Source organism: Macrotis lagotis, chromosome 1 (assembly GCF_037893015.1).
Source record: "Macrotis lagotis isolate mMagLag1 chromosome 1, bilby.v1.9.chrom.fasta, whole genome shotgun sequence".
Taxonomy (NCBI): Eukaryota; Metazoa; Chordata; class Mammalia; order Peramelemorphia; family Peramelidae; genus Macrotis; species Macrotis lagotis.
The window spans coordinates 888,842,388-888,863,371 of record NC_133658.1 but is presented as its reverse complement, the minus strand read 5'-3'; the positions used below and the strand labels follow the sequence as shown (position 1 = coordinate 888,863,371).

The 20,984-nt window shown below is 41.0% G+C and overlaps 1 protein-coding gene and 1 long non-coding RNA gene across 9 annotated transcripts in view; one reads left to right on the top strand and one right to left on the bottom strand.

The window, feature by feature from the left end:
* Nucleotides 1–20,164, bottom strand: part of LOC141509245 (uncharacterized) — a 26,591-nt gene extending 6,427 nt beyond the window's left edge. Inside the window, exons 1-4 of one of the 2 annotated variants that reach the window (XR_012474612.1) lie at nucleotides 19,918–20,164; nucleotides 6,492–6,557; nucleotides 5,516–5,719; nucleotides 833–852 (exon numbers count right to left, since the gene is read on the bottom strand). This is a non-coding gene — a long non-coding RNA (uncharacterized LOC141509245). The remainder of the gene's footprint in view (nucleotides 1–832; nucleotides 853–5,515; nucleotides 5,720–6,491; nucleotides 6,558–19,917) is intronic. The other variant, XR_012474613.1, reaches the window with a different exon arrangement.
* The window catches only part of KCNAB2 (potassium voltage-gated channel subfamily A regulatory beta subunit 2), a 186,399-nt gene that overhangs the window by 108,805 nt on the left and 56,610 nt on the right, over nucleotides 1–20,984 (top strand). The window contains exon 1 of one of the 7 annotated variants that reach the window (XM_074218623.1): nucleotides 19,301–20,984. The exons of the other annotated variants lie outside the window; for them this stretch is intronic. Within the exon in view, the coding sequence (XP_074074724.1) occupies nucleotides 20,773–20,984 (212 nt within the window). The 5' untranslated portion in view covers nucleotides 19,301–20,772. Of the gene's footprint in view, nucleotides 1–19,300 lie in introns of those variants that run through there. 7 annotated transcript variants of the gene reach the window in all.

Sequence of the window (20,984 nt, the reverse complement as noted above, 5' to 3'; positions counted from 1 at the left end):
GAGAATTTAAATCAAAACAGTACTGAGGCTTCATCACACATTCAACTGACGAAAACAACAAAAGATAGGAATAGTCTATGTGGAAAGATGGGTATCACACACAGTTGGTGGAGCATGTAGTGGTCCAACTATTCTAGACACCAATTTACAATTGGTAGAATATGACTTTAAAAAGTGACTAGGAATCCTTTGACTAGGAATCTCAATGTGAGGCATATATCAAGGAGTATATGAGGTCTCACCACCAAAATATTTATATCAAGAATTTTTAGTTGCAACAAAAAAAAATGGAGACAAAGTAAATTGTATGGGAAAATGTTGAAATAAGTCATGATAGATGCTGCACTATAATAAATAATGGATATAATGAATACACAGATGCATGAGAAGACTTATATGAACTGATGAAAAGTGAAGTAAGCAGAACCAGAACAGTATATCCACTGACTGCAATAATGTAAACATAAAGAACAACAACTTTTTTTCTGTTTTTGTACTTTTTTTTTAACAGCAACAACTTTTAATACTGCAAAGTTGTAACACTCAAGGAAAAAATATAGAAAAGTATCTTCCACTCTTCATGTACAAAATGGGGAAGAGAGGTACATTAATGAGTCAGTTAGTTTAGATGAAGCATTTTTACCCTTTTTTAAAAAAAAATTCAATGGATCATAGACTTAGAATGGGAAGGGACCTTTAGGTCAACTAGTCCAACTCCTCAGGAAAGCTAGGTGACTCAGTCAAGGTCACACAGGCAGGAAGCCTAGAGCAAGGATCTGAACCCATTTCTACCAAATCAGGAGAAAGTTTTCTTTCCACTGCATCATCTTACCTCCTTCTCCAGAAGGGATTCTAGAAGGGAAAAGAATAAAAACAAAAGCAAAGTTTCTATAGCTCTTTATGGCTTGCAAAGTGCTTCACATAAGTTATCTCATTTGATCCCCCCAACAAAATAGCCCTGAAAGAAAAATGCTATTATTATTTCCATTTCAAAGATAGAAAAGATAAGTGACTTGCCCAGGGGCACACAACTAGTGTATGATTAAGACAGGAGTCAAACTCTTGACTTTCTGATTTCCAAGTATGACACTCCAGGCTCAGTCCCATTGAGTTCCTCATTATGGATAATATAAAAGCAAAAGATATCCCCCCCAAAAAAAATATATTTTTAAAAAGAAACACAAAAATATTTATTTTTTTTTTAGGTTTTTGCAAGGCAAATGGGGTTAAGTGGCTTGCCCAAGGCCACACAGCTAGGTCATTATTAAGTGTCTGAGACTGGATTTGAACCCAGGTACTCCTGACTCCAAGAGTGGTGCTTTATCCACTACGCCACCTAGCCACCCTGCACAAAAATATTTATTAAGAACCTGGTGCGTACAGATCATAGTGGACACTTGGGGAGTCACAAAGGTTAAAACCTGGTCAAGTTGATTATGTGCATTTTCCCCATCTTTTTAAAATATTTTTACCTGTACCATAGCCATACCCTAAAATAAGTTTTCTTGTCATGGGATCAACTAAAGGATTCTCAAAGGCAGATTCAAAGCACTGAAAAATCTTGCCAAGCAGGAATTGGTCCAAGTGGTGAATAGTGGATGGTGGCACACTTGAGGAACAGCCTTTGGGAAGGCTTTAGTAGAGTTTTGAATTGTTTTGACCACAGAAAGTCACAAAGGACATCTTCTGAGTCTCAGAGGATATGTAATGATCATTAGTGGAAAGGTCACACCCCTTGAAAAAAATCACAGAACTTACAATATTATATTTTATATTTTTATTTTGTTCAAAGTAAATACCATTTTTCAATTTTAAAAAAGGAGCTTAGTTAATTAAATTGTTTTGGCCACAGACTGTCAGATAACCATCTTCTAAGTCACAGAGGATATATAATGATCATTAGTGGAGAATCCATGCACCTCAAGGAAGTGACAGAAATAGATTTACAAAATTCAATTTTAAATTTTATTTTGCACAAAATAAATACCATTTTTCAATTTTTAAAAAGAGCCTAATTCACTTCAGAGATGGACTCCCAAAAATGGAATATAGAGGGTCTCTTGGAGCCAGATTAGAAATCAAGGTCTATAAGGTAGAGGATGATGACTATGAGAGAGACATCTCTATGGTGCTAATCACTCCAGAACAAGCAAAAAAAAAAGGAAAACCATCAGTTAGGAGAGGCAGACACAGAACAAGGGCCAGATATTTCAGCATACCCAACCCAAACACTGTGTAAGCCTGTTTTAAACAAAATAGAACATCATTCTCAGCCATGGGGTACAGGAAGGTGTCTTTCAAATGGAGAACACATTTAGGAGGCAGGCAGTTAATAAGCAAAGGAGTATCTTGGCCCATCGAGTTGTGAACCTCTAAGATGGTAATGCCTTCTCATTTCTTTCCCCCCAAGCTCCTCTACTTTCTTTTTGTCTTCATCCTCCTGACAGCTTCACATTTTTGTTATGATCTATTTATATGGACCTAGTTTTCTCAACTGACTGTCACTGTGTAAGTGAGACAAAGTTATATAATGTGACTTTTTAGTGTATGGAAGGGTGGAGGTTTCCTTATCCCAAAAGGGCTTTTACTGGAAAGACATAATTGTATCATTGGAAAGTATATCAGGACAAGGGCCCACAGAGCTGGATTCAAATCCTTGCCATGCTTGCTGTTGACTCTGTTTTATCCCAGTAGCTAATAGCTAATGTAGTGCAGCTTGTTTGAATACAGATTGAATTCAGGTCTTCCTGACACCAGGCCTAATGCTTTATCCACTTGGCCACCCAGTGGCCTCTACTAGAAATTGATAGGGTAGGACCCCGAGAATCTTAAGGTCCCTTCCAGCTCTAAATCTATGGCCTTGTTACATCTGTGGAAAGCCCAAGCAACATCATTGGGGCAGCCAAATTTAACTGTTCCCTGAAAAATCTAATTGTATAATAACTGATTCCCCCCAAAATGCTATACTCCTCTTGAGATGCAGACTGAGAAGTGCAGCTGCACAAACCATGTCAGGGACTAAAGTAGGGAAAACAGAGACAGAGAGAGAGAGGGAGAAAGAAGGGAGGGAGGGAGATGGAGAGGAAGAGAGAGCTCACCATCTGATGACCCTAAAGGATCTCCAACCTTAGAACTTAGTGTGGGAGAGAACTGACAAGTTGCAGTTATATCCCTGGTCTCCAGAATGGGTTTGACCAAAGTCTGAATTATAACAACTCCTCAGTATTCTCATTTTCACTGTTACCCTTGCTGAGTAACAGTAAGAGCCTTTCAGTGGATCTTAGATTTGAAGTTGGAAGGAACCTTCCAGGTCATTTATTCAAAAACTCCACATTTTACAAGTTGAGGAATCTCATGCTTCAGGGAAATTAAGTAACTTGTCCAAGGCCTCCCAGGTAGTGAATGGCAGAAACAGATCTTGAATCACAAACTCCTCCTCCAAAACCACTTTGCTTCAGCTCATCCAACTTGGGAATTCCCTAGTCCTTGCACCCAATCCTGCCACTGCCAAATGGAAGACTGTAATCCATTCTTCTCAAAGCTCACAAAATAATCATCCCAGATACCTGCATTACTCTCCTATTCAAAAGTCTTCAATGGTATTGCTAAGCCTGGAATCTAGAACTTTCTACAGTCTGACCCCAATATACCATTAAGTCCATTATTGCCTTTCATTCTATCCATGTTCTAGTCATACTGGCCTGATCTCAGTATTATCCCTTGGTGTATTTACAAAGGGTGTCCTGGAGCCTGAAAGACTCTCTGTGCTCCCTTCCATGACTTAGAATCCCTGTCTGGCTTCAGGGATCAGTTTAGGGGGCCATCTCATCCCCTGTACCTTCCAGGTTCTCTTCTCAGTTACCCAGGTATTTGAAGGGCTATCATATGGAAGAGATAGAAAATGGACTTGTCCTGTTTGGTCCCAAAAAGGCAAAACTAAGAACAAGAAAGTTATACATGGGAGAATCTAACCTCAGTAGGTTACAGTACAAAAGTCACATAGGCATGGGTCCCCTTGTTGTAGAGGGCAGTCTGGTTCCACTATGGTTTAATTCTGTGACCATTAAATCCTCTCCAGGGCTAAGATTCTATGTTGTGCCCCAACCAAGAAGAACTTAATCTCCATTGAGGGCAAGACTGTTCCATTTTTGTCTTTCTTTGCCTCACACTCGGCACAGTACAGACCTTCCCACAATATTTATTAAGCTGAACTGAATAAAGCTTTTCCAGGGAGAATTTCCTTAAATTTTCTTCTCCAGTAATAAAAGAAGGCACTGCTCTGTGCAAACAATTCTGTATTCAGCTCTGACCCAGATGCTTTACTTATTGATGAAGGGAAGGGAAGGATATGCAAAATGCTTTCTTGAGGAACAGGCTGAGCTGTACTTGAAAACACATTCTGAAGAAAAAAGCCCAGACATGTTCCCGGGCCTTTTCCTAACAAGAGAGATTTCTGATCTGATCCATTACTGGATGCCTTGCCTGAGTTTATTTTGTTAAGAAATTGGTTTTCCTGTGGTTTGGCTAATTTGCCTCTACTCATCCCAGTTTCAAAAGGAAGGAAGGAAGGAAGGAAGGAAGGAAGGGAGGGAGGGAGGGAGGGAGGAAGGGAAGGAAGAAAGGGAAGGAGAGAGAGATGAAGCAGTAAGGGAGTACAAAGAGGGACAGAAAGAAAAAGGAATGGAAAAAAAAAGAAAAGTAGGGGGGAAGAAAAGAGAAAATTAAAAATAAGGGAGTGTTGGGCAAGAAGGGAGCCACTACCCCCAGCAATAAGACTCAGCTTGGGTAGTGCCAAAATTGTGAGTCTCTACCACTTGCAGACCTGAGATTAGAAACACAGATCCTTAACATCTGGCCCCAGCACATTCCATTTCAGTGGCATTCTGATTAGTGACATTTCCATGGCCACAGAGCTGAAATTTTAATTGGGGACAGCCTCTCCACTGATTAATCTCAGCAGGAACAAGCAATTTCATTTTAACAACAGCAAATAACAACGGAGGCAGGATAATAGCTTGGAAATAAGTTGTTGATCACAATCAACCATCTACTTTTTTATGCCTTCAACTGAAACTCATCTAAAAATTGACCGTTGAGCATTTGGGAAAAGATTTTCTTCTGTTTGATCCACAGGCCCAGACTCATCCTGAAATGAGAAGCCCCCTTTCAAGAAGTGTTTAAATGCATTGGCAGCAAATCAATGCCAAATTACATGATCAGTATCACAATATTTTCTATCTAGCCTTCAATCTCTTAGTTGCTCAATTCTTGGGATTCACCAAGAACCCATATGTCATTTGACATTTCTAAGTCATTCATTCATTCACTTGGTCAGGAATCAACTATGGATTGAAGGCTGACTGTGTGCCAGAACTTGCCTTTACGGGGAGTATGTGAATGAATATGAAACTCCTTGCTTCCAAGGAGGTTATTTATATTCAACTGGGAAAATAAGATGCTTGACAAATAATTAAACTCAACAAACAATTCTTAAATACGAACTACGTTCGCTTACCTTAAAATGCCAGGACAATTGAGTGAGGAGAGGGATAGGAATCAGTGTGGCAAAATGACTGGAGTGTTAGGCTTCAAGTCTAGAAGATGATCTGAGTCTGACCCTGACTCTTGGTACTTGTGTGACCACAGATGGGCAAGTCACCAAATTTCTCTGAGGTTGTTTCCTCATATCTGACATTGGGAGAGTGGTGACATGGAGCCACTGTGAGGAACAGAAGAGCATGCACATGTCTGATTATGTATGTATGTGTAGAGAGCGATTTGTAGTCTTAAAGGCACTATACAAATGCTGGTTGTTATTGTTGTTATTGAATGTAATAATGTTGGAGGAAACAGTTGCTGATTTGAGCCTTGAAGGAAGGCAGGGGCTCTGAGAGATGGAGCTAAGGAAGGATTGTGCCTGCGTGTTCTCACATAACAATTGTGACGTTTCTGAGAAGGTGTTCAAGTAGTGCACATGCAATTAGTGTTTTATTATATATAAATTATCTAAAATTGATCAGTGAAAACTGGACATATGTGGGAACCATCTACCAACAAGTATTTTTGATATTAAAATACTCTATTCCCTGCCTGAGTATATTAAGCTTCCAAGAGATACAAAGAGTGAGACTGTAAGGGGACCAGTTAGCAAATAGTATAGCTAACTTCAGGAAGATCTGAGATCAAGTTCCACCACACAGATTCTAGGCAACTTTAAAGAATATTAAATTGTGGAGAAGGTTCCAATCAGCATCAGAAGAGGATGCTTCCCGATCTAGGAGTTTCTTCTATCAGTGGAATCATCCGCATCTCTAATACCAAGACAGGTGGAGCGGTTGCTATTCTCAAGGAGTTGACCTTTTAAGTGGAGAGACAGCAAGGGAGGAACCAGAGCATAATAGATCAAACACTGGGTTTGGAGTCAAGAAGACCTGAGTTCAGATCTTGCCTCAGATACTTACTAGCTCCATAATCCTGGGCAAATAACTTACTGTCTCTTGCTTCAGTTTGCTGATTTTCCATATCCTATAGTTGCAGATTCAATGAATTACTCTCTCCTAAAGAAATGAAGTATTAAAAAAAAAGAAATGAAGTATTTCCTATTTGGAATTATTTGGGCTTCAATAATTAAACAGAATGAAATTTATTCCACTGGCAACTAGTTGAGGCAATGGATAGAGGGCTAGACTTGCAGTAGTCAGGAAGACCTGAGTTTGAATGCTGCCTCAGATTGTGTGACCCTGAGTGAAATGCCGTCTGCCTCAGTTTCCTCGCCTGAAAAGTGGGAATCACATTGGCACCTCCCAGGCTTGTTGTAAGGCATTTTTTGTAAAGCATTTTACAAACATACTTACAAAGCTATTATTATTCCCATTAGAACATGGTCTGATGGCACAGTCAATGAGCACCAGGCTGGTATTCAGGAAGACCTGAATTCAAATCTGGCATCAGATGCATCCTAGCTATGTGATCCTAGGTGTGATCATTTTACCTCTGTCTGCCTCAGTTTCCTCAGGATAATAATGGTCCTTACCTACTCAGGTCATTGTGAAAATCAAATGAGCTATTTTTAAAGCATTTACTATAGAACCTGGAACATAATGCCTCTCCTCCTTCCCTCTAACAACTTCCCTTTGTCCCAAAAGGAATAGCCACACTACCTCTTTTTTGCTTGTGGCGGCTGCTGTTGTTCTTTCTCACTTTGACTCCTGAGACTGGAACATATGTTTCTCTAAACTCAAGAACATGTGTCTCATAGGCTTTCGAGGTGGAAGTGACCTTAGAAATCTCCTAACCCATCCCCTCATTTTGCAGATGAGAAAGCCAAGATCCAAAACAGGGAGGCATTTCTTCCTTTATTTTAGTGATTTCCCCCCATTAGAACAAGGACCTTCTTACTTTACTATTTGAATCCCCAGCTCTTTGCACTGTGCTTCATTCATTCTCCCAGGAACACACTTCCTCAGTGGCAGAATCAGCATTCTAAACTAGGTGTTAACCTATGGGACATTGCTGGCACATAATATCTTGAAGCACATCCACTGTAGTGAAGATGGCATTACAACATTTGTGGGGACGACTTCAACTTTAAGCCTGGGAATAAGAAAGCAGACTAGGAACATGAGGATGCTGGTGGCAGACTCCAGCTCTGTGAGGTACAGGAGTCACAAAAACTGGGGCTAACTGCCCATACCAACACATTTACATCTACACACCCAGGAATACTCAGGCTAAACTTCTGTGATTTTTGAGGGTTTAGAGCTTCTTTTTAAAAAAATCTTAATAGTATTTTATTTTTTCCCAATTACATGTAGAAATCATTTTTATTTTTATAAAATTTTTCCCTTATTCCCTTTCCCCCCCTTCCCATGACAGCAAGCAATCTAATAAGGCTATACTTGCAGTCATTTTAAACATATTTCCATGAGTCATACCATGAAAGAAGAATCAGTACAAAAGGAAAAAAACACAAGAAAGAAAAAGAAAAAACATAAAAATAATACATTTTGGTCTGCATTCAGACTCCATAGTTCTTTCCCTGGATGTAGATAGTATTTTTCTTCACAAGTCTTTTAGAATTGTCTTGAATCACTTTCAGAATTGTATTGCTGAGAAGAGCTAATCATAGTTGATCATCACACAATGTTGTTGGATTGGCTCCTGATTCTGCTCGCTTCTCTCAGCATCAGTTCATGTAGTTCTTTCCAGGTTTTTCCATCCTTTCTTATAGTACAATAATATTCCATCACAATCATATACCACAACTTGTTCAGACATTCCCCAATTGAAAGCATCCCCTCAATGAATATTTTTGTTCATGTGGATCCTTTTTCCTTTTTTCTGATCTCTTTGGGATACATACCTAGTAGTGGTATTGCTGAATCAAAGGGTATGGACATTTTTATAGCCCTTTGGGCTTAGTTTCAAATAGTTGAATCATTTCACAACTCCACCAGCAATGCATTCGTGTCCCAATTTTTCCACATTCAACATTTATCATTTTGCTTTTCCATCCTATTAGCTAATCTGATGTAGGTGCGAGGTGATACCTCAGAATTGTTTTAATATGAATTTCTTTAATCAAGAATGATTTATTAGAGCATTTTATGTAACTTGAAATAGTTTTAATTTCTTTATCTGAAAACCACCTGTTCATATTCTTTGACCATTTATCAACTGGAGGATGATTTGTATGCTTATAAATTTGACTCAGTTCTCTATATATTTTAGAAATGAGACCTTTATCAGAAATACTGGCTGTAAATTGTTTCCCAGCTTTCTGCTTTTCCTCTAACCTTGGGTGCATTGGTTTGTGCAGGAACTTTTTGATTTAATGTTATCAAAATTATCCATTTTGCATTCCATAATGTTCTCTATCTCTTATTTGATCATAAATTCTTCGCTCTAAAGATCTGACAGGTAAACAGTCCCTTGTACAGCAGCGCTTCTTAACCTCAGGATCTGTGACCTTGAGTTTTTGGTTTGTTTTTATTTGGATAATTTCATTTCAATATAATCAGTAAATCATCTTTTGGATAATTATATTTCAATGGAAATGATTTCCTTTGCATTTTATTTTATACATTTAAAAACATGATTCTGAGATGGGTTCCATAGGCTTCTCTAGATCACCAGAGGGGCTCATGACCCACAAATGAGGCCTAGAATTCTTGTTTTAGAGGAACCCTCCATAAGGGGAGCTCACCCTCTGATTCCTCTCTGAATTGCCACCCTGCTGGAGACCTTGGCTGGGTAGCCTAAGTCTGCCTCTTTCACAGAGAAAGAAATAGAAGCTGCAGGTTATTTTTGCTTCCATCTGAGGATCCCAGCAGAGGGAACAGGGCAGCCTAAGGTTGCAGATGGTACCCAGACCTTGGGAGATTATTTTCATACACACCGGATGTTAAGAGCAGTTGATTTCCCAGGGAAGAGAGGGATGAGGTTAGGGATGGACCAAAAGAAGAATCCTGATCCTTTTGGCAGCCTTCTCATTTTGTGTGTGTGCTCAGGAGCCTCTGGGATACAGCTGAGGGAGCTAGGCTGAAACAATGCAAATAATTAACCACTGGAAACTGTGGAAGCATTAAGTCCTGCTGAGGCTGGAAAGTCGGCCAGGGAAGACTGCCATCAGCAAACAGTATTTATTGTCTTCTGTTTTGAAAGCCTGTTTCCTCCTCCCACCTCTCCCACTCTCCTAAGCTTCTTTGCTCTCTTCCTCATTCTCTTCCCCTCAGCCCTTCAAATACAGAAGCATCTTAAGTGCTTTGAAACCCACCCTGCACACTACTTCCTTAAGTACAGTACATAGTAGGTGCTTAATAAATGTTTATTGATTGATTGAACTCTATCCATATCAGTTCACTGCTCAAGCAATTTCAGTAGCTCCCTCTGACCCCTTCTAATACAGAAGCATTTTAAGTGCCTTGCAATCCACCCTGCACACTGCTCTCTTAAACATAGTACACAGTGGGTGCTTAACAAATGTTTATTGATTTATTAAACTCTATCCGTATCAGTTCAGTGCTCAAGAAACTTCAGGAACTGTAGAATACTGTTTGGCTTTTTGAGCTCTCTATAATACACCTTAACCTACCTTTCCTACTGAATTATACATATTCCCCTTTATTCACTCAACAATCCAATCCAACTAACCTTACTGTGTTCCTCATTCCTTTGCAAATTCTTGGAATGCTCCCTCTTCTCACATTTGCCTCTTAAGATCTCAAGCATCCCTCAGATCTCAGCACAAGAAGCAACTGAGGCCCAAGTTGGTGGATGCAGTGGCCTGAATACTGGGCCTAGAGAGAGAAAAAATGCCAGCTCCAGACACTTAGCAAGTTTTAAACTAGTCATTTAACTTCCAACTGCCTCAATTACCTCGATTGTAAAATGGGCATCACAATAGCACCCACCTCCCAGAGTTGTTGTTGGGAGGATCAAATGAGAAGGCACACAGTGACTGGCATTTAGGAGGTACTCTATAAATATTAGCTATTATTATTAAATGATATAATATTTGTCAAGCCTTTAGCACAGTGCCTAACATATAGTAGGGGCTTAATAAATGCTGATTCCTCCCAATCTCACCCCTCCAGGATGAGACCTTTCCTGATTCTCCCATTTACTAATGCTCTCTCCTTCAAAAAAAAAAAATTGGTGAATTAACTTCCTATTTTTTTTCTAATGGCTTCCCTGTATACATGTCCAGTGAATATCCACCACTAGGATGCAACATCCTTGAGAACAGGGACTTTCATTTGTTTACACATTCGCAGCACATGGTTTATGTTATTTAGTCATTTTCAGTTCTGTTCTACTCTTCATGACCCCATTTGGTGTTTTCGTAGGAAAGATAATAAAGGGGTTTGCCATTTCCTTCTCCCACTCATTTTATAAATGAGGAAACTCAGGCAAACAAGGTGAAGTGACCTGTCCAGTGTTAACCTGGCCAGCTAGGAGGTGTCTTGAGGCCAGATTCTAACTCACAGGTTGTGTCTTCCTAAATCCAGGCCCAGTGCTCTATTCACTAAGCCACCTAAACGGCTTTTATCAGGTCTAGATGATCTCTGAAGAAAGAGGAATTTGTTTATTTATTTATTTATTTATTTGCAAGGCAAATGGGGTTAAGTGGCTTGCCCAAGGCCACACAGCTAGGTAATTATTAAGCTTCTGAGGTCACATTTGAACTCAGGTACTCCTGACTCCAGGGCCGGTGCTCTATCCACTATGCCACCTAGCTGCCCCTAGAAGGAGAAATTAAAATCAAGCCTCGAGTATTTAATAATCCATGACCCAAAGCAAATTTTATAACTTTTCTGTGCCTCGGTTCCCTAATTTGTAAAAAAGAGAAGCTAACACTTGATGACCTAGAGCTCTAAATTCAAGCTTCTAAAATGTGTAATGAATTAAATGGTTCCTTTGAACTTGCATAATGTAGATAATCAATTAATACTTCACTGAAAAATCATGCCCATGAGGTCATCCAGAGAGCAGAAGGCCCTTCAGCCCTTGGCTCCCTCTAACACAAAAGCCACACAGTCCTCTTTTGTGGCTCTGCCCAGACCTCCCCAGGATTCAGTTCTCTGCTAACACTTCATTATGCCAGTCTCCCCTTAAGATGCTCAGGAAAGAGCTAAAGAAAGAGAAAGATATATTAAACTGAGGATTTTCCCTCAGTGGAACATTTGTATGATAACTTCACCCAAGTTCTGACATTCATTATATTTCAGGGATTGGGGAGGTGAGCACAAGCAGGTTTCTACAGTCATTTCTCAGCTTGAGAATCTTTAAGAATACGTGTTTTGTGGATTTAGAATATGCCAACCTACAGGATTTGTTTTTAATTGGGATTTTAATCATGGAGTAGTTTGGCTCAAAGATAAGTTCCTGAGATAATGATGACACAGACATGTGAAAGTCAGTGAATTAGTCAATAAATAAGCATTTATTAAACATCTACTATAAGCCAGGTCCCGTACTCCAGAGTCTCCTTGTGCCACATACTTCTCAGAACCCTCAGCAGCAAAGAACTGTGTTGGGTCCCTGCTCTGTGGGTGACTTCTCAGCCAGGAGAACCAAGAATAGTTCATCAGAAATCAATCAGCAAGCATTTCTCAAACGTCGACTTTGTGCTGGAGTCTGGGGTCCCAGAAACAATGATGATAAGGTCCCTGAGCCCAAGAAGCTTCTATCAGGGGAAGCATCTTGAACCCATAAGGGTAAACATAACATTTATCTGCAGTAAATACAGGCAATGGGGTTCGTAGCTATTATTATTGTTGTTGTTGCTTTGGCTCAACCAAAGAGTAAAGAAAAATATTTGTTGGATTCTGTTCAAGTTGCCGGCAAATTTATTGTGTCTCCTTCATAATGGGCACTGGACAAGGTTCTAGTAAGGCAAAACCAAAAAGTCAGTCAGCCCCTGCTCTGAAGGAGTTTTTATCCTATCTTGAGGGAAATATTTTATAAGACTTAACATATGATAGATAGATAGATAGATAGATAGATGGATGAATGGATGATATATATATGTGTGTGTGTGTATATATATATATATATATATATATATATATATATATATATATATATATATGAAGTGTTATATTGTGTTATTGTGGCAATCCCATGGCAACTTAGAATAGTATCCAAAGAGAGGTTCAATATATCTCTGATTAGGGGACTTCCAATGGTCAGTGCTGCCAGTGGTCAGTGCCCTTCAATAATTGGTGCCTTTCAATCGTCAATGCTCCTTAATGATCAGTGTCTCACTAACAGTCAGTGTCCACTAATGGTCTCTCCCATAAACCTGAAACTATTTTGTAGGTACTTTCTAAGCTTTCTGTATTTGCTTTTCCATATATTAGTTTCCAACTCAGTAAAAATTATAAGTTCTTTGAGGGCAGGGGTTGTTTCATGTTTCTTTACATCTCCAGCATCTAGTACAGTATCAGGTATACATTAGATTTTTCATAAATGCTTGTGGAAATGGAATTGTAATCTATTCAAGGTTAGAACATTTTCCATTCCAAGGTGAAAAGACAGTGAGAGACAAAGAATCAGATGCTTTAGTTAAAATTGAAATTTCCTGAATGACTGTCCTAGAATTGAAGCTGGTCTATGGGAAGTTTAGCAGGATTACAAAGTTTATTTTGCTGGATTAAGGAGATTTAATACTGAAGGAACTACCCATGGATTTTACATTGATTATCTCTTTCAGACTTGCAGTAGTGGTTTCTATTTTTAAGATTTAGACAAACTCATTTATGCAAGCTCATGAATTCCCCCCACCCACCTTTACTTTCTGTCTCTCACACTTCCCCACTTTCCTCCTTCCTCTCAATCTCTCTCTCTCTCTCTCTCTCTCTCTCTCTCTCTCTCTCTCTCTCTCTCTCTCTCTCTCTAAATTATACCTCAGGTCCTTCTCCTTGAACCAGTTGGACCATCCATTTAAAACACCTGTTGAGCACTAACTCAGTCCAGAAGACAATGTGCTATTGGGTAGGGAGTTTTTCCCATTTGAATTAAAGATAAGAATATTCCATCAGAACCCCAAAGGACCCATATGTCAATGCCTTTCTGCTTCCCCTCCCCTTCCCCAACTTTCCTTCTGGATCTCAACACATGCCACAGATTCTCAATCGAGGACTAGGCTGCCAGTCCATAGACCCTGGTAATCTTTCATAGTTGGGAGAAAAGGGTGTTTTTGAATGACTAATTTGACATGTCTGTGATCTTCTCCATGTGATCCCTCCCTCCAGTAATAGCAGCAGATGGCAGCCTCCTCGTGCCTTCTCATCCTGTCACTTGTCTTGTGTCTATTGTCTCCTGCATGGAAGTTTTTCTGTGGGTTCCCACCCAAAGAGCCAAGGGTTTTCCTCTTGCTCTACCATTGCCTGGATATCGGTGGTGCATATGGACTGTCCCTTAGTTATCTTCACTTTGGTTGTCTCCCCATGAGCAGCCTCCTTTTTCTTCCAGTGGTACATCTTGCACTTTTGATAGAACACCCGGTTAGTAGTATGATGTAACCTCTTCATGTCCACCACACATGTTGGGCTGATTTTTTTTTTACTGGACCAGCAGCTTTACTGGTAGAATAAATTACCAAGCAGGGACTTCCTCTTCCAATGCAGGTTGGTACCCGCTCTACATTTTATAGTCTAGGTTATAAATAATGTACTTAACTTCATATAGCCAACGTGTGTCAGGGGTGGGATTTGAAACCTGGTCTTCATAACTCTGGTTGTAATTGCCTTTGAAAAATTACACAGGGCCCTTAATTGCCTGGAAACAAAGGCCCATCTTTTTAACAATAACATCCTTCCAATATGTGGTGCCATCTTCCTTAGTGAACAGCTACTTAGAATCCTCACAATGTCTGGAGGAGACAAGGAAGGCCCCAATGCTTGGCCTTCTGGGATGAACTTATTAGGGATGCATCATTGTTGAGAATGTCCCTGGTCAGGCTGGTCAGGGATACAATGGAACAGTTGAGTGTTTTGCTGATGTCTAATCTGGCCATGAGCCATAGAACACCACAACATCCAAAGAGTTCAGGCCAAATATTCTGGTTAATTGCCTTGAAGGGCTTACTCATTTTTAGGGATTTGTATGCTACAAAATACTTCTTTTGGTGCTAAAATAACAAAAATAACACCAAACAAAATTTAATGGGGAGTGTTTTTGAGGGAGGGGGTCAGCCAGAGCATTTATGAGCTTTATATTGGCAAAGTGTAGGAGCCAATTAAGAAAGATTTCTGGGCAACAGGGATAGGCCAGCTTTTAAATCAGTAGCATTAGATTATTTTCCAGGCTGAAGATGGATTTCCAAAAAATAATGAAATTGGGCTGAGGAGAAGGGAGGAGAGGAGGGAAGAAGAGGGGGAGAGTGCTCAAGCTTCAGCTGTGATTTTTTTTTTATTGAAATTGGTTTTTTTTTTCCAAGAAGATGGGCGGGTGGGGATGGAGGTTAAATTTTCAAAGATAATGTGTGGCCTCCTATTTGGCCTGTATAATCTACCCACAGTTGAGACTAAAGATCTCTGATACTGCAGCTGATAATAACAGCAACAACTTATATTGGGTATGCAGTTAATGTTTACAAAACACTTTTCTTCCCAAAAAATCTCAGATAGGGAATCCTGTTACCTGGAAGCCACAAGCATCATAAATGAGCAAGGCTATTCCTTTCCAGTCACAACCTATCAGAGTGGCAAAACTTGAAGGGAAAATAGAGGAAAGCAGATACCAAAGAAATTGTATTCTGAATATGACAAAGGTATTCCAAGAAGTCACCTGGAGCCTCATTTACCTCTGAATGTCAGAGTCAATTCTATTTCCTGGCAGGGTCCCATGTAGCCTAGTCCTGTTTCCAAAGGTGAGTGACCATTAATGAGTAATTGTGTCCCCTGAGACCTGCGACATCACACTCTGAGTTTTACTAGTACACAATGACTAATCTTACCAGTGACTAGTAAGATCTAGTTTTTTTTAAGATCACCTCATCTCACCTCCCTTCCAGGCTGCCTTTTTAGCAGAAGGTTCCCCCAAGGTGAGTCATCATCTAGAGTCTATTCATTTTTCTCAGCCTAGGGGTGAATTGGTGACTGGCGATGGATTTAGTGATTTTCCTTTCCAAAAGGTAGGTTTTGGGTTTCCCATAATCAACAGTAGCTTAATTAACCACAGCAATAATACCATCCCATGCATATATATATATATAGATATATATATAGATAGATATATATACACACATATATAGATATATAGAGATATAGATATATATAGTTTTTTCCATTTTTTCTACAATAACAACAATAATAACTATTAATATATTGCTGGCATTTGTAGAGTGTTTTAAAGTTTGAAAAGCACTTTACAAAAATCCTATTTGTTCCTAATGACAACCCCTCATTTGTCTGATGAGGAAATTGAGGAAAACAGAGGTAAAGTGACTTGCCCAGGGTCACACAGCTAATAAATGTCAGAAGGCCATCTTTAAATTTAGGACCTCCTGACTCTAGGGCTTGACCTTCTGGGGTGAACTTATAGGGCTGCATCATTTTGGGGAATATTCCTTGTCAGTCTGGTCAGGGACACAATGGAGCAGTTGAATCTACTGTGCTGTCTTCATCATCATTGTCACCAATATCTTCTACATCATCAATAGCATTTTCATATCTCTTTCAGGTTCACAAAACACATTCCATATGTCATCTCCTTTGCTCCTCACAACCCTGGGAAGTAAGATGCTATAGGAAACTGCAGCAGTGTAGATGACTAGTCCAGGGTCACCCAGCCAGTAAATGCCTAAGGCAAGATTCCAATTCATGCTCAAACTTCATGCTCAGCACTGTTTGAGTAGATAATTATCCCACTGATCAGATGGCACCTGGATTGTTGTGTCCGGTTCTGAGTTTAGCCTTTTAGGAAGGATATACATGGATAGCATGGAAAGCCTCCAGAGAAAGGTCTCAAGTGCTTGCCATTTGAAAGTGGAACTGAGGATCTTTAGTAGAGGGGAACGTTAAAGAGGACATGACTTTCTTCCCTGAAGCCATCCTGGGTCCAGTGGCCAAACATGGGTCAGGATGACTGGAAATGACCCTGGATGTGAGGCAGAGTGAAGTGACTTGTCCAAGGTCACTCAGTTATATAAAGGATGGGAAAAGAGATTAGCTTTGTTCTGCTTGGCCCTGGAGAATAGGACTAGGAGCAGAAGGATGGGAGTCATATAGAATCAAAGGTAAGCTTGATATCAGGAGAAACTCCTGATAAGAACGATGGTAATTTCCTAAAGACTGGACCACCTCTGGGGATGGTGGGCTTTCCCCCCCTCACTGGAGGTCAGAAAACAAAGGGGGGGCACTTGTCTGGCAAGTTGGTAGACTGATGCTTTTGTAGGTACAGTTTAGGTGAAATGGGGCTTCAACTAGCAAGGCACATGATTCTTTCCTTTCAGCTCTGAGATTCAAAGTGATTAGATCAGGAAGCCCATGTACAGTCATACTAGGGTTATAGGAAGGGCCCCTCATCAGAGACTTTCAGGCCTAGGGCTGAACCAGATGGATAAAGGAGTCCATCTGATTGCATCAAAAAATGGGAGAGCTCTTGATTCATAAAACTTTGAAGGCTTAGTGCCCCAAGTTGAATGCTCTTGGCCTCAAGGGGCTTACATTCTTTTTTTTTTTGGCAAGGCAATAGTTAAATGACTTGCCCAAGGCCACACATTAAATGTCTGAGGTCAGATTTGAACTCAGGTCCTCCTGACTCCAGGGCTGGTGCTCTATTCACTGCACCACCTAGCTGCCCTCAAGGGGCTTACATTCCTTTGGGAAGGTATACCCCTATGTGATGTGATGTTTTGTCCTTTATTCTGGAAGAAGACCATGATATCACACATAAATTGGATTTGCGTGAGAGGGGGGACTGTGCTTAGTCACTAGCCTTACTTTCTTCCCTGAAGCCATCCTGGGTCCAGTGGCCAAACATGGGTCAGGATGACTGGAAATGACCCTGGATGTGAGGCAGAGTGAAGTGACTTGTCCAAGGTCACTCTGTGTCTGGGACCAAATTTGAACTCAGTTCCTCCTGACTTCAGGGTCAGTGCTCTACCCACCACACCATCTAGAGCAAATACTACATAGTCTCATGGGGGAAAGACAAGCAACTGTGAGGGAGGGGCAGCCAGGGAGAGATCAGGAAAAGGTTCATCCTGTTAGAAATGGTTCTGGAAGGAAGCCAAGGATTCTAGCAGTGGTGAGGAAAGAAGGCATTCCAGATTTGGAGAACAATCCACTTTGGGCAGACCACAATGCACATGAAAAAAAAAGTCAATGAGTAATTAGCCTAAAAAGTGGTCACCATCCAAATCATGGAGGGTTTTAAACAGAGGAGTTGGTTTCTGATCATGGAGTCAACAGAGAAGTAGGCAGACTTGTGGTGCTGGCAAGTAGGGTGGTCAGCATCAGATTACCCTGGTCTAGAAGAGAAAGTGTTGGGTGTAGAGCCAGGAAGCCCTATATTCAAATCTTATCCAGGCACGTACAAATTTCCCTTCTATATGCCTCAGTTTCCTCATCTGTAGATTGAAGGATTCAATGACTTCCAGGGTCCCTTTTTACTCTAGGTTTCATGATATATCTACACACTTGGAGGATGGATTTGGAAAGAGGGAAAACTTGGGACCAGGAGATGTATCAGGAGGAGTCACCTACTATGTGATTTTGGCCAGGGAAGACCCTGGTAGTTGAACTGCACTGCATCACGAAATCAAAGGCAAAGAGCTCAAATGACTTCAGGAGCCATCAGTCCAATCCTTACTTAAAAAAGAGCCCCCTCTACAAAGCCCCCAACTAATGACCATCAAGCTAGAAAACCTCAAATTACATCTTCTCAGTCAGTGCAGTCCACTTCACTTCATTGGGTGGGGTTCCTTAGTATCAATCCTGAATCTTGTCTTTTTGCCTTTTCCCCCTAACACTCCTGGTTCTGCCTTCCAGGACCAATAGCAGCATTAGTGATGAGAAGAAGGAAGAATAAGAGGAGCAAGATGATAGCTAGCCCTTGAATAGTGCTTTAAGAATTGCAAAATACATTTTGCACAAAATATCTCATTTGGTTCTCACAATTACCCTGAGAGGGAGGTGCTCTTATCCCCATTTTAGGGATGAGGAAACTGAGGCAGGTAGAGGTGAAGAGACTTGCCCAGGACCACACAGCTAAGAAGTGGCTGAGGAGGTTTTGAATAGAGGTCTTCCTGACTCCAAGTCCATCCCTCTCATCTATGCTGTCTAACTGCCATTCATTCAACAAGTATTTATTAATCACCTACTATGTGACAAGCACACTTGGGAGGTGCAAATAGGACTCTCAAGTCCTCTGCACCATGTAGTGAGACATCCAGTTTCTCTTCTACTTTGATAGGCCTTCAGCTACTGAAAAATAGCTCTACCATCCTTATTTGATCTCCCTCTTTAACAGCCTGATTATCTCCCATGCCTTCAACCAATTCTCATATGGTGTAAACCCAAGGCTCTTCTCTCTCGTCATCCTCATCACCCTCCCCTATTTATTCCCTAACCTATTAATGCCCTTCCTCAATTCTGGTATCAAGCTTGTATATGTCAGTATATTAGAGATCTTGAATTTCCAGTGTGGAATCTTCCTCCACCAGGAGAGATTGCAACTTATCTGTAACTTAAGAGTCAAAAGGGGCAGCGAGGTGGTGTAGTGGATAAAGCACCAGCCCTGGAGTCAGGAGTACCTGGGTTCAAATCTGGCCTCAGACACTTAATAATTATCTAGCTGTGTGGCCTTGGGTGAGCCACTTAACCTCGTTTGCCTTGCAAAAAAACTAAAAAAAAAGAGTCATAAGGATTTGCCCTAGTTAGAACAGGGATTCTCAACAACCTTTTTTTTTTTTTTGTTATCAGAGACCCTTTGAGAAGTCTAGGGAAGCCTAGGGACCCCACATTGAAATAAAATTTTAAACCAAGATACATGGACCCCACATTAAGAACCCCCGAGTCAGAGAATTTAGATGACTCATCTGTAGCTACTTAGGAAGTAAACATGGAATTTGAACTCAAATCTTCTGAATACACAACACCCAGTACCACATTGCAGGAATTCTTTTCCATGGCTAATAGCATCTCCTTCTAAGCAACCAGCTAAGACCAAGGACTCCACCATTGTTTTGCTTTACTTTTTTTTTTCCAAAAAAAAAAATTTGAGTAAGATCTTAGGAGAGACAGTTTGTTCCTGTCTCGTTGCTCCCCAGAATGCTCCACCTTTTGACTTCACCATCTGTGGTGCCAGGCTGAGCCCTCCATCCAGAGCCTTGCCCTTGGACCTTGCCTCCTAACTGGGTCTCTCCCTGGGAGCGGCAAACAGCTCCCGGAGCAGCTGCATACTCACACAGACTCTGGAGCAAGTGGCCGCATCTGAGTTCTCCATCAGGGGGAGAGCCAGCCCAGTGTATCCCCGATTCATTAATAATGGATTGCCAAACTCTTCCTGCTCAGCTCACTGGTCACCTAATTGACTTAGGAGAGGACTCAGCAGCATTTACTGTGGTGCCACAGTAGTCATTCAGTCCCCCTCCAGAAAGCCACTGAGAAGAGCAGCAAAGGAGCCGAAGCCTGGGCACACTCAGCCCCCTCAGGTCTCCGGGGACAGCTGCCCCTCCCCCGGACTCCTGGGCACAAGTTACATCATACCTGTCAGCTACTGTGACACGGCACCTGAGAGTGGATTTTCTCCCTTCCCTGAAAAGAAATGAGAGCTTGAGAGATTTTATTTTTTCCTCCTTTTGCCTCATGCCTACAAAAAAACAGCTCCTGGAGGATGCCCATCCTCGGATGAGACAGAACAAGATGAAACTTTGAAAAACTGTGTGAGGGCTCACAGCAAGATTGGCAAGGGAAAGGAAGGCAAGGCATTCCCCAGACACAGGCAGAATGTAAGAAAGAAGAACTGGAACCAACTCATCGGCATGGCAAGTCTTCTTTTCTAAGGCATTTTATGATACATTCCTGGAGAGTTAGTATTTTTCCTTTTTTTGAAAGCTCAGCCAATAAAAGATGCTACTGTCTTTGGGGTTTTTTTTCCCTACTTTGCCTTTGACAATCCTTGAATGGCCTTTTGGATTCTTCACCTCCCCATGAATAAACAGCATTCCAGCTCCTGGAGGACAATCTGCTTCCACTAGATCAACCAAACGAGAAGAAAAAGAGAGACAGAGACAGAGACCCCAAGGAAAAAGTTGGCACCATGCAGGTATCTTTTGTATGTTCAGAGCACAACCTGAAGGGCCGAGGTGCTGAAGACCGACTCAGTAGGCAGAGTACCGGCAGCCCCAGCCTGGGTACCAAGAGCAAATTCCGAGCAGTAGCCATGGTGGCCCGTAGCCTGGGACAGCTGTCTGTGCACAACATCCCTCCATCCAACGACCCCAATGGGAAGCAGCCTGGAATGAGATATAG